Genomic DNA, 20,564 nt, shown 5'->3' with positions numbered 1-20,564 from the left:
AGCTCTTTCCCACGTCATCCTGCATTCTCAAAAACAGGGCTGTGCCCATTGGGTGCTGAAGAACTGTGCGAGGAGAAGATGGTCACTTTTGAGAAGAGGAAAACCCATTTTCTTGTGATGGGACAGTTTTTATCATTTAAGCTGCACGTTGCTTGAGGTTGATAATTAGATCTTGGTTCACGGACTGCAGTGTGCGCTTTGAACCTGTTGTCACGTTGTCCCCCGCGTGGCCTGAGCAGACGCGTGGGTCATTGCTGCTCAGCTGCTCCAGTCACGTGGCATAGCGTTTGGATTTTGCATTTCTCTGCCAGGACCTGATAGAGAACGTCGTGGCCGTGGCCGAGAACACGGCCGACGAGCTGGCGCGCAGCGACGGGCGGGAGGTGCAGCTGGAGGAGGACCCCGACCTGCAGCTGCCCTTCCTGCTGCCGGAGGACGGCTACTCCTGCGACGTCGTCCGGAACCTTCCCAGCGGCCTGCAGGAGTTCCTGGACCCCCTGTGCCAGCGGGGTAGGTGCTGCGGAGCCTGAAATCGGACCCCGCCCAGGCTGTCTGCGTGCGCTCCACTCGTGTGGGTGCTTCTGACGAAGGCACTGTTGCGGGGACTTGGAGGGAAGTGTTTCCCCGTGACACGGGCCACTGATGTGCAGACACACGGTGCCCTGGGGGGTCTGCACCCCTCCTGTGACCCCTGGCTGCTCGCTGGGCGGCACGAGGGCCTTTCCTTCTGCTCCCGGTGTGGACGGGCGGGTGCCGGATACGGCCTCGGAGCTGACGTGTGACGGCAGCGCCAGCAGAGCAGCACAGGCTTCGGAACCGACGCCCGAGTCCTGGTCCCAGCCCGTCCCCTCCAGCTTCTCTCGTGGAGTGGGCGTGGGGAGAGTGCCCACCTCGTGGGACGGGAGCGAGGAGCCCTGGGAACTGCGGCCCGCGGGCCTCTAAGTGCCGGCGGCGGCCCTCCCCCGAGTGCCGCGCTCGCTCCGCCGTCGCTCAGTGCAGCTCCGCTCCCCCGCGTACGTCTTTCACGTGCTCTCCTACACGTGTGGGTGCAAGGGCTCGGTTATAGCGGAGGCAGGAGCTTTCGCTTAGGTAGGCTCGGCCCCGGTCTGCTGCTGCTCCGGGACGTGGAGCTCAGATGAGTACGGAGCAGACCCGAACTGTAGGGGTTTAGGCAGAAGGAACAGGAGAGTCGGGTTCTGTGTCCACAGGTACTTACGTCCAGTGAGTGTGGGGTTTGACTCCAGGGACAGCTTCCTTCACCACACAGAGTTTTACGTCCTGAGAGATTTTGACAGTTTAAAACATTTGCCCAGGCTGCCTCTGGTAATGCCAGTGCGGGGCTGGGGTTCTCCAGGAGTGCGGGGAGCTGGCGTGTGGCCTGTGCAGGCAGAGGAGAGGCCCAGGCCCCGGTGCTCCTCTGAGAAAGGCAGTGCGAGTGCCGAGTGGCGCCAGCGCGGCGGGAGGGCCCTGCGCTGGGCTGGCACCGAGTGTGTCGGAGCTGGACCGTGTCCCTCTGCACCGCACCTCACCTTGGAACCACATCCTCACCCCTTCCCACGGCGCACACGGTGTGACGGGGCAGCAGCCCAGGCCCGGCTTCTCGCCCAGTTCTCCCATCCCTCCCGCCTCCACACGTCCCATCTGGCTGGTCTCTGGCTTTCCCGTGTCCTGTCGGCCTGGAGTCCCGGACCTGCTGTGCGTGCAGCACCGCCCGCAGCCTGTCTCCCTCCCGCAGACTGTCCTCCCTCCCGCAGCCCGTCCTCCCTCCCGCAGACCGTCCTCCCTCCCGCAGACTGTCCTCCCTCCCGCAGACTGTCCTCCCTCCCGCAGCCCGTCTCCCTCCCACAGCCCGTCTCCCTCCCGCAGACTGTCCTCCCTCCCGCAGCCCGTCCTCCCTCCCGCAGACTGTCCTCCCTCCCGCAGCCCGTCCTCCCTCCCACAGCCCGTCCTCCCTCCCGCAGTGCGCGTGCAAAGGCGTAGACAGGAAAATGGGTATCGTCAATTGATGCGTTGAGGGCCACGGTTGAGCCTGGCGTGGTGTGCCTTTCAGTCCTGCCGTCTGCTTCTCTCACCACAGGCTTCTGCAGGCTGGTCCCTCACGCACGCTCCCCGGGCACCTGGACCATCCACTTCGAGGGCGCCGACTATGAAAGTCACCTTCTGCGCGAGAACACAGAACTGGCAAGTCCTGCAACGGAGGTGGGCGGGGAAGGACGCGGGCCTGGCGCCTGGAGAAGGGGCTGTGGATCCCTTCCTTGCTTACAGGGAACATCTGGAGTCACCTTTAAATACCAATTTTACTTAAAAATCTTAAATAAGGTTTAAACCCACGACTTGTATGTAAAGTTTTTATTTCAGGCCATGTCTGTAAACATACGGTGCTTTTTTAAAATGACGATTTCTATACCCTCAGCTGTAATTGACTGGTATGACATTGGTCAGCATGAACATAGAGGTGTCAGGTGTGGGTTTTGAGGTAACAAGATCCGTATGTGCTCCATGTGCCCACCACCCCGAGTCAGATTAAAATAGACCGTGTTTCATCCTTCAGGCTCAGCCCCTGAGGAAGGAGCCCGAGATCATCACCGTGACCCTGAAAAAGCAAAACGGAATGGGCCTCAGCATTGTCGCGGCAAAGGTAGGCAGGCAGGTGGGCACGAGGGGAGGGCTGGAGCAGATGGCCTGGGAGTGCCAGGGTGCCCCATCTGGGCTGGACCCACTGCTTGGAGCCCGCCGGCTGAGGGGTGGTCTCCCCTCGGAAAGTGGAGCCAGGGCGCGTGCGCCCGGAGGTAGAGCAGGGCCTGCTCAGAGGGCACGGTCAGGGCAGAGGCTCGGGAGAGCTGCTGCTCAGTCACGGATCGGGGCACCCGCCACCCGGGCCGGGGTGCAGGGCCCAGGGGACCACCCTGTCCTCCTGGCCACGTGCTGCTGACGGGCCTCCTGTGGAGGGCGTCGTGCGGGAGGCGGCGTTCCCGCAGCCCTGGAGTCTGAGCGAACGGGACTGGGGTGTGACAAGCGAGGACAGAGGCGTGCTGCTTGCCTGTGGGGCCGGAGCCGGCACTGCGGGGAGCCAGGGAAGGAGAGCGGTGCAGCACGGATGTGACGGCGGGCCGAGGAGCACGCAGAGGAGTGGGGCCCGGAAGAAGGGGGCGGGGCACCGTGAAGCTGCGTGTCAGGCGCCGTGGGGGCGGTGGGTGTGAGATGAATGAGGAGCATCTGGACCGAGTGGCGTTCAGGTTGGAATCAGCTGGCAGCTGCCATTGGGGCGAAGTGGTTTGGTCTGAAGCACTGAGTCCCGGGGCCCCCCACGGGGCAGAGCTCAGGCCGGACCTGCTGCTCCTGGCGGGCCTGCCACGGCTTAGTCCCCGGCCGCGGGGGTGTCACGGACCACCGCTCAGAGACCTGGACGAACGGTCTCAGCCAAAGACTGTTGGGCTCTGCTTAACAGCTGAATCAAATGCCCCTTTTAAAGGGATGAACGACCAGGATAAAGAATTCCACTCTCTCAGATACACAGAAAGAGCTTTAGCTCCACGTGTCCTGATGTCCACGTTACAAACTTACTTCAATGCCCGCCCACCTGCCGTTGGAAATGCTCGCCAGGAGCCATTTGGAGGCTGCCATCCACCACCGTCGTTCCCAGCTCAGAACTCGTTTTTCGGCAGGAAACGTCTGATTCCCGCACAGCCCCTCGGACGTAGGTGCCGGCCCCGAGCCGCCTCTGCCCCGTGTCCGAGGCTACAAGCACGGGCATCGCCTCCAGGAGCCCCCTGGCACTCCTGCCTCCCCTTCCGCCGGTTCTCCTGTCCCGCTGGCTGCAGCGGGCAGTTAGGACGAGGTGCCCGCTCAGAGTCACAGGTTCATTCACTCACTGCGGCGGCAGGCGGGGCAGCAGGGCGGCAGTGACGGTGAGGCAGCGGGCACAGCGTCCCAAGGGAGGCCCCACGCAGAGGTCTGCCTGGAGGCCTGGCCGGGGATGCCGGTCTGAGGGCCAGCGAGCATTACCGGCCTGGGGCGCAGGCCGAGTCCATGCCGCCCTCACCAAACCCAGGCTGAGGGAGCTGCCCCCACCTGCCATCGCCCACCTGTGGCAGCTGGCCACACCTGTTCATGCACGTGGCCGCCTCGCCCCGGCCCTGCCGCCTGCTCCTCATCCGCGCGGCCTGGAGCTCCTGAGCTGCTGCGCGTGGCCTTAGCGTTTCATTCCCACCAGGAGGCGTGGCAGGAAGGGCGGTCTCCCCGGGAGTCAAGGGAACGTCGTTCTGTCGTGAAAGCGGGCGGCTCTGGAAGCCTTCCTGCTTCCCACTCGCCTCGTGCCTGTGGGTACACGGGGGGCCTCGGTGCGGGTCGTGGGAAGACGGGGTCTCCTGCGCCCTGTGCCCACATTGGAGTGCGGGTACTAGGAACGCAGTAGCCAGTGCCGAAGTGACGTCTCTTCCAGAAGAGCACGTTGGTGTCTGTCCGATTCTGGCGCCTGCTCCTGGGCGTGGGGACCTGGTTCTCACTGAGGCGGCGCCGCCCACGGCGGCGAGAGTCGAGCTCAGTTTGAACGTGTTCGCTTGAGACGGGGGGTGCCTGTCAGGCTAGGTGAGGAGCATGTTGTCGAGGAGTTAGACCTGTGGCTGGCACTCAGAAGGTGAGAGCCAGAGGCGGGGCGGCGCCTGGAGGCCGTGGAGGGAATTGCTCAGGACGGGTCTGGTGACAGGACGCCTCGGCGGCCCTGCCTGGGAGCTCGGAGCCCTGGGCAAACCCTCAGGCCCCAGGACGCCATGCCGGTGACGCCCTGCCCTGGCTTCTGTCCCTGGTGTCTCTCCCTGCTGTGCGCCCTCTCCCCTGCCAGCCCCCCCCCCTCCGTGTTTGTTTTCCTCGGAAGCCGTGTGGTCTTTGTCTTCGGCCCAGGCCTCCTTCATTTTTTCCTCATTAGCGTGTGGCGTGGCTGCTGTGAGCCGGGACATTGTTTTGCTGTGCGTTCCCTGGCGCCCCTTCCACACTGCGGTTCCGTTTTATGAAACCCAGATGATCTGGACCGGGTGTGTGCAGCTGGCTCTGATCGCTGCTTCGAGCTCCGCCGTGGGACAGCACAGTGCTGCTTCCTGTTTGGATCTTTAAAATACAAACAAGTCCATCCTTCTTATTTGTCCGGCTCTTTTTAAAGTTTAATGAAGTACAAAGTAAGCAAAGTCAGAGCCGAGTGGTTACGTGAGAGTCTGGATGTCGTGGTGATAAACGCCACGGTGTCACTGCGTCCAGCTCGGCGTGTGGTGACCCGTCTCGCCAGCCGCGCTGGGTGGCTGTGTTGGAGCGGAGAGAAGTGAGCAGCTTCGCACGGAGACGTTCAGTCCGCGACCAGAATGTGGTTCTCTGTTGTTGGGAGAGCAGGCCCAGTGGTGAGTGTCCTGGGCGGGAGGGCGGGGGCGGAGGAGGAGGGGGGGCGGAGGGTCCCCCGGCAGCTGGAACTGTGCTCCCACAGAAGGGCTTCTCCCAGGGCAGCTGTTCAGACCTGTCACTAATTAGCACTCGTGGAGCAGCTGTGCGCTGTGGCGTGTAACTGCACCCCAGGTGTTGACTGCTTTGGTTTCAATGCTGCAGGTCCCAAGTCCATAAAAATATCAGGCTCCTACATGCTTGTTACACAAGAAAAGGTAATTAGTCCTGCCGGCTCTGTCACATGGTGAACGTGCTTGGGATCGTGGTGACTCCAGCCCCGTAGCCTGCTGGGCCGTGTGCAGTGCCCAGGGCGTGCCTGGGTTAGCTACAGGAGGGGGTATTGCTGTGGGCTTTCTCTGAAACCATTTTCTCTTAAAGAGGACAATTTTAAAAGCACTTAGAACATTTTACTGTTTTATTTGAAAACAAGTGGCTAATTGAACAGATAGTTTCAGTTTGTGCTTTTAGACTACAGACTGAGTCCAAGTTTTTAAGTCTCACTTAGTTAGCTCAAAACACCAAGTGGGGTTCCTGCCCTGACAGAAGAGGGGTGCTGTCGGGCAAGCAGCCTCCTCATGGAAGCGCCCCCGGGGACGGCGTGTTCTGAGGACCTGCTCTCTGGTCCTGCTGTCCTCGCTGTGGCCACGTGGCTGAGCCCCTCAGAGTGAAGGCAGGAAACCCGGCTCCTTCCAGCCCGTGTGCGGTGGCTGCTGGCTTCCCCGGGGCGCAGAGGGAACGGCACCTGCAGGACCATTGCCTATGAGTCTGAACGCAATATTCTGTATTTTAGTTCTAAAAGCGGAATAGCACACTACACCGAAGAGTGAGTTTTTGCTTGATTTATAGTAGCGGCCTCCGTGCCCATCTCTAGGTGGGCGGAGACGTGGAGCCAGTCAGTCTCAGGACAGGAGCAGGGGGTTAAGAGTGCGCTGAGGCAGAGCCAGCGTTTCACACGTGGATCGGAACACGGGGACCACGGCGCTGCTTGTAGGGTCCGTCCGTGAAGGGAGCCTTCCGACCTCTCTGGCCTCGCCCCTCCCTCAGCCGAGGCTTGGGCTGAGCGCTCGGCCCGCAGGCACACCGGGAGCTGCGTGCGGGCGCGGGGAGACGTGGGCGCCCGCGTGGTGTCGGGCCCCTTTGGTTCTCGGATCACTTGAGAACCTGGGAGACTGTGCCTTCGCCTGGTGACGCCCCCACAGCAGCTGGCCTCGTTCTCAGGGACCCGCGCACCTGCAGCCCCTCTTCAGGACCCAGCCTGGGCGTCTGCTGTCCCGTCCAGGTCCTTGGTCTGGAGAGGAGCGGGTGATGTGGCAACGTCTTCTGTTTCGTAATTGATGCCGAGAGTCGACATGAAGGAGCTGGGCCTGGAGCCCAGCCCACAGGAGTCAGGCTCCGGCCTGCCCGGCCTCGCGCCCACAGCGCCCCCCCGCACCGCCCTGCTGGGTGGAGTACCAGGAGTGAGTCTGAAGCTGACGATTTTACAATGAAGGCAGTTCCTCCTGGAAAGGGGGTCACACGGTGTTTTTAACCTCCCGTCTGAATGTGAATAGCTAATGAGTCAGAACTGTCGGTCTGACTAGGAGTCCGCTCAGACGTGGAGGAGGGAGCAGTGGGCAGAGCTGTCACCGCCTGCTGAGTGCGGTGCCCGGGTGCCCAGGTCGCCCAGCCACTCGCTGTGCTGACCCGCCATTTGCACCTCCGAGACAACAGGCCTGAGCTCCTGCTGCTGCTCCTGCTGCTGCTGCTGCTGTTTTCACCGTGTTTGCCTGATGTGGTGATGTGTTCATCTCCTACGCCCACACGCACTTGGCGTCCGCCCCGGAATGTTGGCCGCCTGGGTTCCTTCCCTTGGAGGCTCGCTGTGTGGGAGGGGAGAGGCCTGAACTTGGGACTCTCCCGGAGGTGAGAGCAGCCTTTCCTCGGAGCGTTTCCCGTCGGACAGCAGGCGGTCGGCTAGGTGGGTCTCCTCCCTGGTCCAGGGAAGCGTGAGGCACAGCCCCGAGCTGCCTGTCACTTGGGCCTCGCGTCGTTCTGTTTGGGAACCTTTTCTTGGTAACGGACTGCCATCCTCTCCCTACCTTCTTGCTTCACCTTCTCCCTCTGCCCGTCGCCCTCCCTGCCTCCTAGTCCTCCCTCCTCTCATTCTCTGCTCCTCAAACCCCTTCCTGCACCTTTAAAGGAAGGAAAAGCAGTGGCAACAGGCACCGTGTGCTTGATACCATGCCCGCACACGCAGGCGTCTTCGTCACCTCGTTTCAGTTGCTCTTCTTAAGGATGGGGCCAGGTGTTGGCTCTGCCTGGTAGCGTGCTGGGTTCTGCGCTCTGGCCGTCGGAGGGAGGGAGGGAGGGCAGAGCACGCCGCCTGCCCGGCACCCTCACACAGGCTTACTCCGGGGCCTTCCGATGTGTGTGGGGCTGCTTTCCGGGAGACCCTTCCTGAAGAGGGAGTTGGACTTGTTCAGTGAGGAATTACGCTTATTCTTCCAATGTTATAAATAAGTGCACTGAGGATACAACAGGGCTTTCAGATGCCTTCAGGCAAGTGGTTCTTTAAAGTATTGAGGCTTTGTGTGTTTTGGTGTTGTGTTCTCGGTTGTAATGACGGTTTCTCTTCCCGGTGTGGAAGTCGGGGTGTGCCTTGCCGGAAAGCGCTGTGCTGCGGTGAGGTCCTGTTCTCCAGCGGCGCCGTGGCCTGTACTGCTGCGCCCGGTTGCTCAGCGGCAGCTGGAGAACAGCCTGGCCGGGGACGAGGGAATGAGCGACATGGTCATGACACTTTCTGTTACCATCTTTAAAAAAGAAGAAACGGTGAAATTAATTTTTTAATGTTTCATTTTACGCGTCATGTCCAGAATGTCACGGTTCCCACGTGCAGTGACTATGCGTTAAGGCGCTAGTTTAGATTCTTTTTTCCACTAAGGCTTTGAGATCGGGCGTATCTCTTACTTGCTCATGCAGTCAGGCGGACAGGTGGCCGGGGCTCCCGCACGGGCCGCAGTCGGATAGGGTCTCAGCGGCATCTGGGAGCTGCCGCGGGGCCGGCCCGGGTCCCACGGCCGGTGCGCACAGAGCTCATGTCTCTCTGGTTCTCGGCAGATGGTACGTTGACATGTAACGGCAAAATGTGGTGGCTCTCTCAATTAGAAAAGGAGTGGGGTTACCATAAGATGAAACTTAATTGTGTGCATATATAAGTAGGAACTAATGGAATTACTTCAATAAGTTTTCTTTCTTTCTTTAAAAAGAATTTCTTTTATTGGTTTCAGAGAGGAAGGGGGAGAGGGAGAGAGGAACATCAGTGATGCGAGAATCACGGATGGGCTGCCTCCTGCACACCCCACACTGGGGATCGAGCCCACAACCCGGGCATGTGCCCTGACCAGGAATCGAACCATGACCTTCTGGTTCATAGGTCGACACTCAACCACTGAGCCACGCCGGCCGGGCTAGAATTTCTAACTGTTTAACTTTTTCATTGTCATCGTGTTATGTTACCAGCGCACATAATGAACATAGCAGCTGCTTCCTAACCCACTAATGGGTTCCCCACAGCTCTGGGCTTCCTCATAGCAAGGGGTTGTGTGCCAAGTAAGGCCTGGAGCACCTTCTGGTGAGCCCATAGGCACAGGCCCCGGGAGCTGCAGGCCGCTGGAGCGCAGGGCAGAGGGCTAGAGCCGGGGAACAAAGGAGCCCTTGTCTGACGAGGGAGAGGTGAGCGGGTGGGCAGGTGGCGGCAGGGGAGCCTGGGACTGATGAGAGGATCTGGGCAGACCCGTGGCATTGAAAGAGGTTTTCTGTGAAGAAAACATGGAAACAGGGATGCATGGGGACACGCAGCCTGGTCTGGATCAAGCACGGTGTTACAGGGAGAGCTTATGTCTGCCTGTGGGTTCGGGAGCGTGCCTGCCGGGGCGGAGGCTGCCGGGGCGGTGGTGCCGCGCACTGTGGGAGTGCGCTCCGGGGGGGGCCATTCCTCAGACCAGCAGCGCCGTCGGGAGGAGAGAGGCCACGTTTTGCCAGAACTTTCTGAAATGTATACTGTCAGCTCTGCCTGCTGAAGGGCGGCTGGGAGGACGCTGTCAGGTGTCTGTGTCACAGGTCCGTTTCACCTGAATGTTGAACTTGGCTTATTAAGTCCACAGGCATGTAGTATGAGCAGTTACCTGCTCAGGAACGTTACAGGGTTTAGGTTACTTAAACATGAGCCTGCTCAGTCTGAGGTGATGTATTGAGTTGTCTAAAGCGTGGAGTGGTTATGGAGCAGTCGAGCCTCATAGGTACCCTCCGCTGTGAGGGCCTGATCCGAGAGACGGGCTGCGAGGGAAGGCCATGATCCCGGGCAGCGCAGACCTCTTCCTGAGGGAGCCGGGGGGCGAGAGCAGCTACGGCAGCAAGAGCGTGTGTGCAGCCAGCAGTGTATCAGGGTGTTGTTCTCACTGCCTTACACCATGCTCTAGGTCTCCCCCAAAATGTATGCAACACTGAATAGTTAATTATAAAGGAAGTGTTTATCAAAATACATTTCATTTTGAAAATCGAGCTAGCACCTGTTAGAGTGTGTATACGTTTTGGGACAGCCTGTATTATGCGAAAAGAAAGAGTTCTATTATTATAGTTTGTCCAAGTGAATGGGATTTTATTCTTTATTAATAGCAATCTTACAAAGTACATGTCAGAAATAGGGAGTGAAGGAGAGCTCGCTCATTGTTTTTATCTAAATTACAAGAACAGCATCTCGTCACCAACAGCAGTGCTGTGCGAAGAGCAGGTGGGTGCCCGTGGACCCTGACCGGTGCGGGTGCTCCTGCTTGCTCAAGGGCACACCCCAGGGCCCGGGGGCGCCTGGCCGAGCACAGCGCAAGGCTCTGTGTGTTCCTGTGCGCACACCTGTGGTGGCGGTGGGTTTATGGTAGGCACCGGAAGAGAGTAACAGCCATAACTAGTAATAAAATAGAGCAATAATTGTAATGGAAGGCACGTGAACGTGGTCTCTCTTACAGCCAGTGTGGTAACGGCGGCAGCTGCGAAATGGGCGGTGGGGGGTGGGGGGAGACCCGGCCGCAGGGATGAGCCCGTCCCAGGTGGGCGGAGCAGGCAGCTCGAGGTTTCGTTGTGCTGCTCGGGACTGTGCACATGTAAACGTCTGCATTGTCGAGTTCTGGGACTTTTCCATGTAGTATTCTGAGTCTGGTTGAACACGGGGCCGAAAACAGCAGGAAGTGAAGCTGCGGGTGGGGGCTGGACGACTTCTGTACTCGGAAGTCCAGGAAGCATTGCTCTTAGGTTGTGTGGGAGCGGTGATAGGGTTAACCTGGGACTGACCTGCTGGCAAAGCCACAAACAAGGCCCCGCTTGGAGGGCACAGCCCTCTTAGCATCATTAAGCTTGACCTTATGACCTCCCTAGATCCTTCCTGGGCAGCTAATGGGCTGTGGGCGGTGCAGCAAGTGCTGCCAAAACAAGTGAAACTCACCAAGGACATTGTGACTATGTGACCACCACCTTGTTTACCTCTGGCCATAAAATAAAGGCTCAGCTTTGCAGTCTGGATCTGTTCTGTGGTCTCAGCCAGGCACAGAAAATCCACCAGCCGTGGGCAAACTACGGCCCGTGGGCCGGATCCGGCCCGTTCGGCTGTTCTATCCGGCCCGCGGAGCCAAAAGAGCAGAGGGTTCTCTTGCTCTCCCCTCCGCTCCTTTACTTTGAATTTATATTAGTTCACAGAAACGCTCCATCCATGCTTTTGTTCCGGCCCTCCGGTCCAGTTTAAGAACCCATTGTGGCCCTCGAGTCAAAAAGTTTGCCCACCCCTGACCTAGACCCAGCTTATTCTGTCTTTTCTTCATCCTTCGCCGGCCCCCCTCAGGCTTGCCGAACCCTTGGCTGTGCTGGCGCGGCACAATGTTGGTCAAATAGGGAGCAGAAGAAAAAAGGATGCTTCTAGAACCTTTTTAAAAAGCCGGCCTCGGGGACTTGCTATAAGGAGGTGCCCTATGGGGTTTGCAGAGAAAGAAGGAGGTGTTGTCGGGGCCCCTCAGAATTCCTGTTTGACTGCGTGGAGGAAACGCCTCTGAGACATGCGCTCCCTGAGCCAGCTCGGTCCTCGTCCATGGGTGCGGGCGGGGCTGGAAGCAGGGTGGGCCTTCAGTGCAGAGTGGGGGGTGAGGCCATCTGAACAGCTGAGCTGCTGCATTCGCAGGTAATCAGATCCCGTGGAGGTATAGAATGTGCTGCTTAGAGTAGTTTAATTAGGTTACAGATGCGGGAGCCCAGTGGGAGCAGGAGGGTGCTTTAGAGGTGATGTCCTGCAGTGTGTCCTCGGCCCCTAGCTCGAGGAAGCCCGGGACTGGCACAGCGAAGTGAGGTGGAACATGTGTATGTTGCTCTTTTGCTAGGTGACATGCTAAGTTGAGAAAGTTGCCATTTATGAAGTGCCTGCTACCAGTATGTATTTTTTATGGTGAGATTTCAAACTTACAAAAAAGTATAAGTTTGCCAAGTATCAAAATGAATTTTTTTTTTGTATTTTGCTCTTCGTTTTTAATTTTATGGCAAAAGCACCGTGCAGGGACCACAGGTTGCACTTGGTTATTGTGTTCTCAGAAGTGGGGCGCGACTTGGAGGGCGGCTAGTGGGCAGCTGGGTGTCCGGGACGGGGCAGGTCTGCAGGGAGGGGCCGGTCGTTGTCAACGTCCAGACAGACGGAGGTGTTGGCGTGAGCAGATGGAAACGCTGGGGTCGGAGCTGTGGAGGGAGCACTTGATTTTAGCTTGTATGGAACTTTTGTGGACTCAACCCCCAGCCAGTGTACACACGTGGAATCGGAAACACACTGCATCCCCAAGCTGGATGCTGTGTTAGGGGAGACATTCTCACTGCCTCCGGAGCAGCGTGTCCTGGCTGTGTGAGGGTCACAGCAGGGCGGGCTGCGTGCCGGTGTCCCCGAGGAGAGCAGGAGGCCCTCAGTCACCTGCTGGGCACTCTCCGAACCGGCCCGGCGACGTAACGGCAAAGGGGGCGTTTCGAGTGGAAATCACATCATCGAGCATCGTGGGAAGATGGCTCCAGCGAAGGCCTTGGTTGAAATCGCCGTCTTCGTAACTTCCTGTGACGGCGTCCTGTGTTCTGCGTTCCTGACGCCCCTTTCCCCGGGCGGTGGGGCCTGGAAGTGGCCCAGCTGCAGAGCAGTGCCGGCCAGCTCCGCGTGCGTTCCGCGGGAGCCGCTCCCTTGGCTGCGGGAATCCTCCGAGCTGTTTCCTCCTGGCCGTGCTGCCGAGCAGGACAGCGGCCGTCCCGGGTCTCCCGCGCAGCCCTGTTCCCGGCGGCCCTGCTCCGGCGGCGTTTCCTCGCAGCCCAGCCCCCGCCCCCGACTGAGCCACCACGTGTGTTCTGGGCGGTCTTACCAGGCCTCTTCGTGGCCATGAGAAGTTTGTCTGGTTTAAACTTTAAAGGCGGAAGGGACCTGGGTAGAGATCGGAGGTCGTTGCTCTGGTGTGAAGTGGTTAACTGTGTGTCATGAGAGTGGTTTTCGTTCTCTGCCCCGTGGCTGTCCGTAACCAGCCTTAGTCACTTGTGGGTTCAATCTGCCTCAGTCTCCTGTCGGCTGATTTACTCATAAGTGACGGGGTTTCTAGGAGTAATTTTTCTCCACTTGGAAACATAAAATAGGTACAGTTCCTGTTTCTTTGTAGTTACCAAGTAGGATGTTAACCTCATTAATAGAGTTCATGGTTCTAATTTTCACGTGGAAACTAGAACCAGGACTTGGGGAGCGGCTGCGTGCGTGCTTCACGTTGGCTCTGTTTCCGTGAGCATCGCATCCCCCCGTGTTCTCAGCGTTTCTTACCTTGTTCTTACCAGGGTGCTGGTCAAGATAAACTTGGAATCTACGTCAAGTCCGTTGTGAAAGGAGGCGCTGCGGACGTGGTTAGTATGACTCGTAAAGATGTGGGTTTTCACGTCATCGCGAACCCGTGATAAGGGACGGTCCACTGGCGTTCTTAGTCATAAACATTGAAAGCGACAAATAGCAAGTCCACTCACCACTGACTTCCCTTCCTCCCTTGGCTGCGGCTGTCCCTCCCGACACGGTGCTCGATGCGCGCAGGACGGACGGCTGGCCGCGGGGGACCAGCTCCTCAGCGTGGACGGGCGGAGTCTGGTAGGACTCTCTCAGGAAAGGTATCGTTTCTGTGTTTGCTCTCAGCTTAACGCTACCATTTTTAGGGATGGTTCACGTTAAATTTTGGAGTTGGAAGACACAAAATAATGCTAGAAAGCTGTGTCCGTGCCCTCACCTGTTTAAGTGTGAAACTCTTAGTATACGTGACATTTCATGTGTTGGCAAAATAGAAATATGTATTTTAGTCTGGAGCATTTTTTTGAAGTTTAAAAAATATTCGTAACACTTGCCAAGGTTTCTGAGCTCCGGCATCCCTCCTGGGATAACAGAGGCGGGTGTGCAGGTCCTTGTAAAGGGGCGGGGGCTGAGGACACTGCGCAGCCGCGGCTGGTTTGCGGGCGCTCTGATCCCAGCGCCTGGGAACGGCGGGCAGTGCGCCTCCTCCTGACCTCGGCTCTCTCCTCCTAGGGCAGCAGAGCTCATGACAAGGACCAGCTCTGTGGTGACACTGGAAGTGGCGAAGCAAGGAGCCATCTATCACGGCCTGGCTACCCTGCTCAACCAGCCGTCCCCGATGATGCAGAGGCGTAAGCACGGCCTGGGGGTGGGGGTGGGGGGGTGTCTCCTGTGGATGACGGCCAGCAGCAGGCTTGCAGGACCTGTTCCGTCCAGTGTCCAGCTCTAAAGAGAAGGAGACCGGGCTGGGCCTTGCGGGAGCCAGGATTCCGAGGCGGACCTGGGAGCCACGGTGTGACTCATCGGGCTCCGTCCCCTCAGAGCCCTGCCACCCTCCCAGGCCCCGCAGTCCGAGTGAGCGGTGGGCGGGGGTCAGTTCTGCGGGCAGACGCAGGCTGCGGTCCTCAGCAGGCATCCCCTCGCCTCGGGAGTGCTGTGCGTGGGCCGCGACGCAGTGCTGCGTGCTGATACAGGACACGGTTTGTCAGGTGTAGGAAAGCTCAAGTATCCGAAAAAGTAATTGTTGGTGGGAACCATGGTTTTGTAGCTGCATCAAGCATCTCAGAATGAAAATGTCCGTTTGGGTCTTTATCAAAGGAGTTAGTGCAGAAACCACAGGAAAAAGCCATGGACTCGCACGGTGCCTTAAGTCATCAGTACTGTACACCTCGGTCAGACCCGCCTGCCAACTGCGCGGCCGCACGCCTGGCCGGGCCGGGCTCTCCGCAGCGGCAGCACCTGGACCTGCTGTTTCACCGGAACAAAAAGAGGGCCTTAAACCAGGCGCTGGGCTGAACTCCTTGCCTCAGCGTATTATCTGCTTGTTTAATGCCGTTAATTTTTAACATCTGGGTGGTCTGATTTCTCAGTTTACAGTCATTTCAAAGAAACAAACTAGGCAGAGTTAGAAGTCACAGAGGGGAAACTTAAGCCGATGATAAATCAGGTCGCCAGGCCAGAAGCTAGCAAAACGGAAAAATAAAGGTGGAACGGCTCACCGAGGGGTGTCTGTGGCGATGTCCTTCCTGAGTGGTTAGACGAATCAGTGTTTTAAAAGTGGGGGGAGTGTGTTTGTTTTTTAAAAAGTTACTTCATTTTAAAACGGATTTTGTTACTTTAGTTTCATTACTTAAAACAGGCAAGTTTATGAGAAAATAAGCTTTGAAAGCATACCTTTTCCCATTAATGTCAGTTAAGTGTTACTTTATTTGAAAACCTTTCAAAGATTCTCTAGAAAGACTTTATCCTTATATAAAAACCATCTTATTTCTTCCACAAAAAACAAGTTTTACTTGGGGGGTTTCGAATGCTTGCATATTCATCTTCCTTTTAAAAACAAGTGGGTGTTGGAAGTGCCACCTGAGCCGAGGACGCCCTGTGAGCGTGTTCTGCTTTCAGTGTCAGATCGCCGAGGCTCAGGAAAACCCCGACCGAAGAGTGAAGGCTTCGAGCTCTACAACAACTCCGCGCCCAACGGCTCGCCCGAGAGCCCTCCGCTGCCGTGGGCCGAGTACAGCGAACCCAGGAAGCTGCCCGGGGACGAGCGGCTGCTGAAGAACAGAGCTGACCACCGCTCCAGCCCCAACGTGGCAAGTAAGAGTCGCCGGGCCTGCCCGGTCCCCGCCAGCCCTGGCCCGGCCACGCGGGGTCCCGTCGGAGGAGGCGGCTCTGCTTCCTTCGCTGTTGAAATGAAATGATTACTAAGTTGGGAACCTCTGATGCAGGGGCTGCGCTAGGCAGGTGCACGGGCCGTGTCTCTCCAGGTGGTCGCACACCTGTCCCGGCTGGTTCACAGGAAGAGGAAGCAGCATAGGACCACGTGCCATCCTGGGCTGTGGCGGCTGTGGCTCTGGGCTCTGATTGGTCAGGAGGCAGGAGTCCCTCCCGGGCCGGTCAGCTCTGTGCCAGGCCCCCGGGCTGCCCTTGGGCTCTCGCCAGGCAGCCCCCTGTCCGTGTGCTGGAACCTTCTGTCCTGACTCTCCCCGCAGATCAGCCTCCGAGTCCTGGAGGGAAAGGCGCCTACACCTCTGGGACGGCAGCGAAGATAACGTCCGTCTCCACGGGAAACCTCTGCGCGGAGGTCAGAGCCCACCCCTGCTCCACGCCTCTCCCCTGGCCTCCCTCGCAGCCGGCCCGAGCGAGGACTGACCCCCCCCCCCCCCCCCCGTCAGCGTTCTCTGTGGCTCCTAGGACTCCTTTCTTGGGTTCAGTGAGAATAACAAGTCAGGGCAGAGTGAGGGGGTCCCATGACTCAGTGTCGGGCCAAGCACTTCTCGTCTTGGCCCGTTTCCAAGAGTCTGTGCTCGGCTCTGACTGCTGGGATCGGAGCCCACGGCGCAAGCTGTGCAGCGCTCAGCTCTCCTCCTCCATGCGCTTTGCAGGAGCAGCCGCCCCCGCCGCGGCCCGAGGCCTACCCCATCCCCACGCAGACGTACACCCGGGAGTACTTCACCTTCCCCGCCTCCAAGTCCCAGGACCGGGCCCCTCCTCCGCCTCCTCCTCACGGCCAGTGGTCTGCTTACGAGGAGGAGCCGCACGTGCACGTGGACGGCAGTCACCCCAGCCTCGTGGCCCAGGTTAGCGGGGGGGTTCACACGTGCTCCCCTCGGGAGACCCCACACAGACCCTCCGTGTGGTGAGGACGCCACTGAGGCTGGGGCCTTCTGTCCAGCAGCCCTGCCGGCGGCACCTGTTCCTCCTGGCTGTGCGGCTGGTGCGGGAAAGGGGCCGGCGGGGCGGGTGCTGAGCCGGAAGGACCCTTTGTTCTCTTGCTGTTGGGTAATGAGGTCGTCCGTGGGGTGGTCTCCGGTTGGCAGGGCCAGTGTGGCATCTGGGAGTGAGGTGAGGCCCGCGGGCGGGGCTTTGCTAACGGGAAGCTGCCCCGGCACTGAGATGCACAGGTCGCCGAGGTCCCTGCCGGGAAGCCTGGACGGGGAGCAGGCGCAGGGGTAGTGCTCCTCGGAGCCAGTCCCGAGGGACGAGCTGTCTCAGTCGGAATGACCAGACCTGCACCCCCGTGGCGTGATGGCCGCCTCAACCGAGGCACGCTCAGAGCAAGGGAGAGGCCAGAGCCTGGAGTGGAGCGGGGGCTGCCAGTGTCGGGGTGCAGGAACCCAGAGTGGGGGCGGGGGCACAGGAACCCGGAGTGGGGGGGTGTGGGTGCAGGAACCCGGAGTGGGGGGGTGTGGGTGCAGGAACCCGGAGTGGGGGGGTGTGGGTGCAGGAACCCGGAGTGGGGGGGTGTGGGTGCAGGAACCCGGAGTGGGGGAGGGGCACAGGAACCCGGAGTGGGGGGGTGTGGGTGCAGGAACCCGGAGTGGGGGGGTGTGGGGGCAGGAACCCGGAGTGGGGGGGGGCAGGAACCCGGAGTGGGGGAGGGCAGGAACCCGGAGTGGGGGCGGGGGCACAGGAACCCGGAGTGGGGGGGTGTGGGTGCAGGAACCCGGAGTGGGGGGGTGTGGGTGCAGGAACCCGGAGTGGGGGAGGGGCACAGGAACCCGGAGTGGGGGGGTGTGGGTGCAGGAACCCGGAGTGGGGGGTGTGGGTGCAGGAACCCGGAGTGGGGGAGGTGCAGGAACCCGGAGTGGGGGTGTGTGGGTGCAGGAACCCGGAGTGGGGGAGGGGCAGGAACCCGGAGTGGGGAGGGGCAGGAACCCGGAGTGGGGGTGTGTGGGTGCAGGAACCCGGAGTGGGGGAGGGGCAGGAACCCGGAGTGGGGGGGAGGGCAGTCAAGAGCTGGCGGCTCTCCTGGCTGCAAAGGCAGCTGGAGCCACGTGGGCGATCTCGGGCGACAAGCTCGGGAACCCGGGTTCTGTCCAGGTTGGTAGAGAACGGGCTGTGGGCTCACAGTTCAGTGAGGGAGTGTTATCAGAGGTGCTCCCCTCTTTAGGAAGGTCAGTGCGCTGGGAGATAACGGAGAACAGATTACACGTATGCCTCACAACAGGTGCCGTCTAGGCCGCGGTTTCAACAGGAGCACACGCGTTTGTACAAAGTGCAGTACCTATTTAGTCAGGGCTCTGACCTCTGTTCCAGCAGCCAACGTGATAGCCTTGTATTTTCTGTCAGATTGGCAAAAAATGTGTTTTTCGGTGTGCCACAGAATCCTAGTGATGAAACTATGTGCCGTGAGACGAAAAGCGTTGAAAATTGCTGGCCTGGGCTCTGTGACGTGTGTCTGGGACAGTAAATTGGACGGCGTCTTTCTGGGTCAGGGTCAGGAGTTACTGGAGAGCTGAGATGGGCCCTGAGCTGAGCCGAGGCGGAGGGAGGGTTTGTCACAGGAGATGGTGTGAGGAAGGTGCGGAGGGCCCGTTTCTGAGGGCAAAGCATGGTCCCAGCACAGATCACGCATGTTCACAAGCTTCATCACGTCCCCGGGTCTGTCCCCGCTTCCTCCTAGGTGGGCGGTGCCCCCAGCAGCCTGTCCTCCCTCCACCCCTCAGCCTGGGGCACTGGGAGTTGGCTGAGACGAGGCCTCTGCAAGGTCCCCTCGAACTAGAAGTAGTTCTAAGCCCTGGGGAGACCTGCGTGGGGTGCGTGAAGCAGTCCCCACATTCCACCTGTGGTGCGGGAGGGGCGTGGTTGAGCCTCATGTTTGCAGTTTACAGCTGGCCTCCCACATGGGTAATAATTCCGAGAGGAGGTCAGGAGACGCAGGGCAGGTCTCCATGTGCTTAGTGGACATGGGAAGGAGCAGGAGTCACGGTGGGCCTGCAGGGAGGAAGGGGGGCGCACCGGGGCTGTATGTTGCTGTTCCCATAATCAAGCTGAACACCTTCATCCCTGCAGTCAGTCCGTGGCTGGCACCAGGCGGGTGTGTGCCGTGGGCTGGGGAGGAGGACGGGCACCGTGCTGGGTGCCTCGTGTTTGTGCTCTCGCTTCCCGCCAGCGATGCAGAGAAGGCACAGCTCCTGCTGCTTTGCACCAGGGCGAGCATCTCACAGGAACGCCTGCCACTGTGGCGGCCACTGGCACGGGCAGGCTCAGCCGCGCTCTGCGCTCTCACCGGTCGGTCCAGTAACGTCTCCCCGAGACAAAAAGGTCACGAATGTCCAGTAATTTCTCCTGATAAATGGCTGGAACCTGATAGTTTTCCTTTCTCTTTTTCCAGCGTGTGACCCGTTCCCAAGAGGAGCTTCGGGAAGACAAAGCTTACCACCTGGAGCACCACCGAGTGGAGGCGGTGATGGATCGCAAGTCTGACAGCGACCTGTGGATAAACCAGAGTTCCTCGGTGGGCTCCAGCGCGTCCAGCCAGGAGCACCTGGACCACGCGTCCAAGCCGGGCACGCCTGCGTCCACCCTCACCAAAAGCGGCCCTGGGCGCTGGAAGACCCCCGCCACGGGGCAGCCCGCGCCAGCCGCTGTCGCCCAGCCTGGCCGCACGGACCTGCCCCCACCGCCACCTCCGCCTCCCGTGCACTACGCCAGCGAATTTGACGGGATCCCGATGGATTTGCCTCTCCCACCGCCCCCTGCCGGCCAGCTGGGACCTCAGTCCGCGCAGGTGGCCGCTGCGGAGCGGAAGAAGAGGGAGGAGCACCAGCGCTGGTACGAGAAGGAGAAGGCGCGGCTGGAAGAGGAGCGGGAGCGGAAGCGCCGGGAGCAGGAGAGGAAGCTGGGCCAGATGCGCACGCAGTCGCTGAACCCTGCTCCTTTTTCTCCTGTGACTGTGCAGCCGATGAAGCCGGAGAAGCCGGCCACGCTGCAGAGGCCCCAGGAGACGGTCATTCGGGAGCTGCAGCCCCAGCAGCAGCCCCGCACCATCGAGCGCAGGGACTTGCAGTACATCACCGTCAGCAAGGAGGAGCTGTCCTCCGGGGACAGCCTGTCCCCCGACCCCTGGAAGCGCGACGCCAAGGAGAAACTGGAGAAGCAGCAGCAGCTGCACATCGTGGACATGCTGAGCCGGGAGATCCAGGAGCTGCAGGGCAAGCCGGAGCGCAGCGCCGAGGAGAGCGACCGGCTGCGCAAGCTCCTGCTCGAGTGGCAGTTCCAGAAGCGGTTGCAGGAGTCCAAGGAGAAGGACGAGGACGACGAGGAGGAGGAGGAGGACGTGGACACCATGCTGCTCACGCAGCGGCTGGAGGCCGAGCGCAGAGCCCGGGTAAAGGGGTGCGGCGGGGCGGCGGCGGGGAGGACGCTAGCGAGGCCCCTAGAAATGGACCGGGGCGGGCTGACAGTGCGCAGGCATGCCCTTTGAATAGTGTGAAGCCAGCCCAGTGGGACTTCAGCTTTAACAAGCAAACGTGCCTTCTCCAGCACTTGGGTGAAGAAAAGGGAGCAGCCAGGGGCTTGGTGAGGGGCTGGCAGGACTCATTCTTAGGCAGGGAGTGGCGGCTGGGCGTTGGGCCCACAGGCTGCCTCGCTGCTCGGCTCCGCGGCGAGTGGGCTGGGAGCCGCCCGGCCTGTTCACAGGCGGCAGCACGGGGCGGGCAGCGGGCACCACTCCGCACCCGCACTAGGTTTCCTTCAGCCCCAGCAGCAGGCTCGTGCTCATTAGCCAGCGAGTGTCTGCAGTAACCAGGCCCTGAGCGCGAGCTGGGCTTTCATTCCT

At 59.9% G+C, this 20,564-nt stretch overlaps 1 protein-coding gene across 22 annotated transcripts in view; it reads left to right on the top strand.

Moving 5' to 3' along the window:
- Positions 1-20,564, top strand: part of AFDN (afadin, adherens junction formation factor) — a 106,960-nt gene that overhangs the window by 71,893 nt on the left and 14,503 nt on the right. For all 22 annotated transcript variants that reach the window (XR_013960365.1, XM_080663974.1, XM_080663981.1 and 19 more), the window contains 10 exons: positions 312-510; positions 2,078-2,181; positions 2,552-2,638; positions 13,288-13,353; positions 13,535-13,608; positions 14,018-14,136; positions 15,404-15,598; positions 15,994-16,085; positions 16,387-16,581; positions 19,119-20,114. Coding sequence is in view for 21 of the 22 variants with exons in the window: in XM_080663974.1 (XP_080520100.1) it covers positions 312-510; positions 2,078-2,181; positions 2,552-2,638; positions 13,288-13,353; positions 13,535-13,608; positions 14,018-14,136; positions 15,404-15,598; positions 15,994-16,085; positions 16,387-16,581; positions 19,119-20,114 (2,127 nt within the window). In the remaining variant the exon portion in view is untranslated. The remainder of the gene's footprint in view (positions 1-311; positions 511-2,077; positions 2,182-2,551; positions 2,639-13,287; positions 13,354-13,534; positions 13,609-14,017; positions 14,137-15,403; positions 15,599-15,993; positions 16,086-16,386; positions 16,582-19,118; positions 20,115-20,564) is intronic.

This window comes from Plecotus auritus (assembly GCF_963455305.1).
Source record: "Plecotus auritus genome assembly, chromosome: 4".
Taxonomy (NCBI): Eukaryota; Metazoa; Chordata; class Mammalia; order Chiroptera; family Vespertilionidae; genus Plecotus; species Plecotus auritus.
The sequence above is the reverse complement of the archived record's forward strand: the minus strand, read 5'-3'. Positions and strand labels throughout refer to the sequence as shown.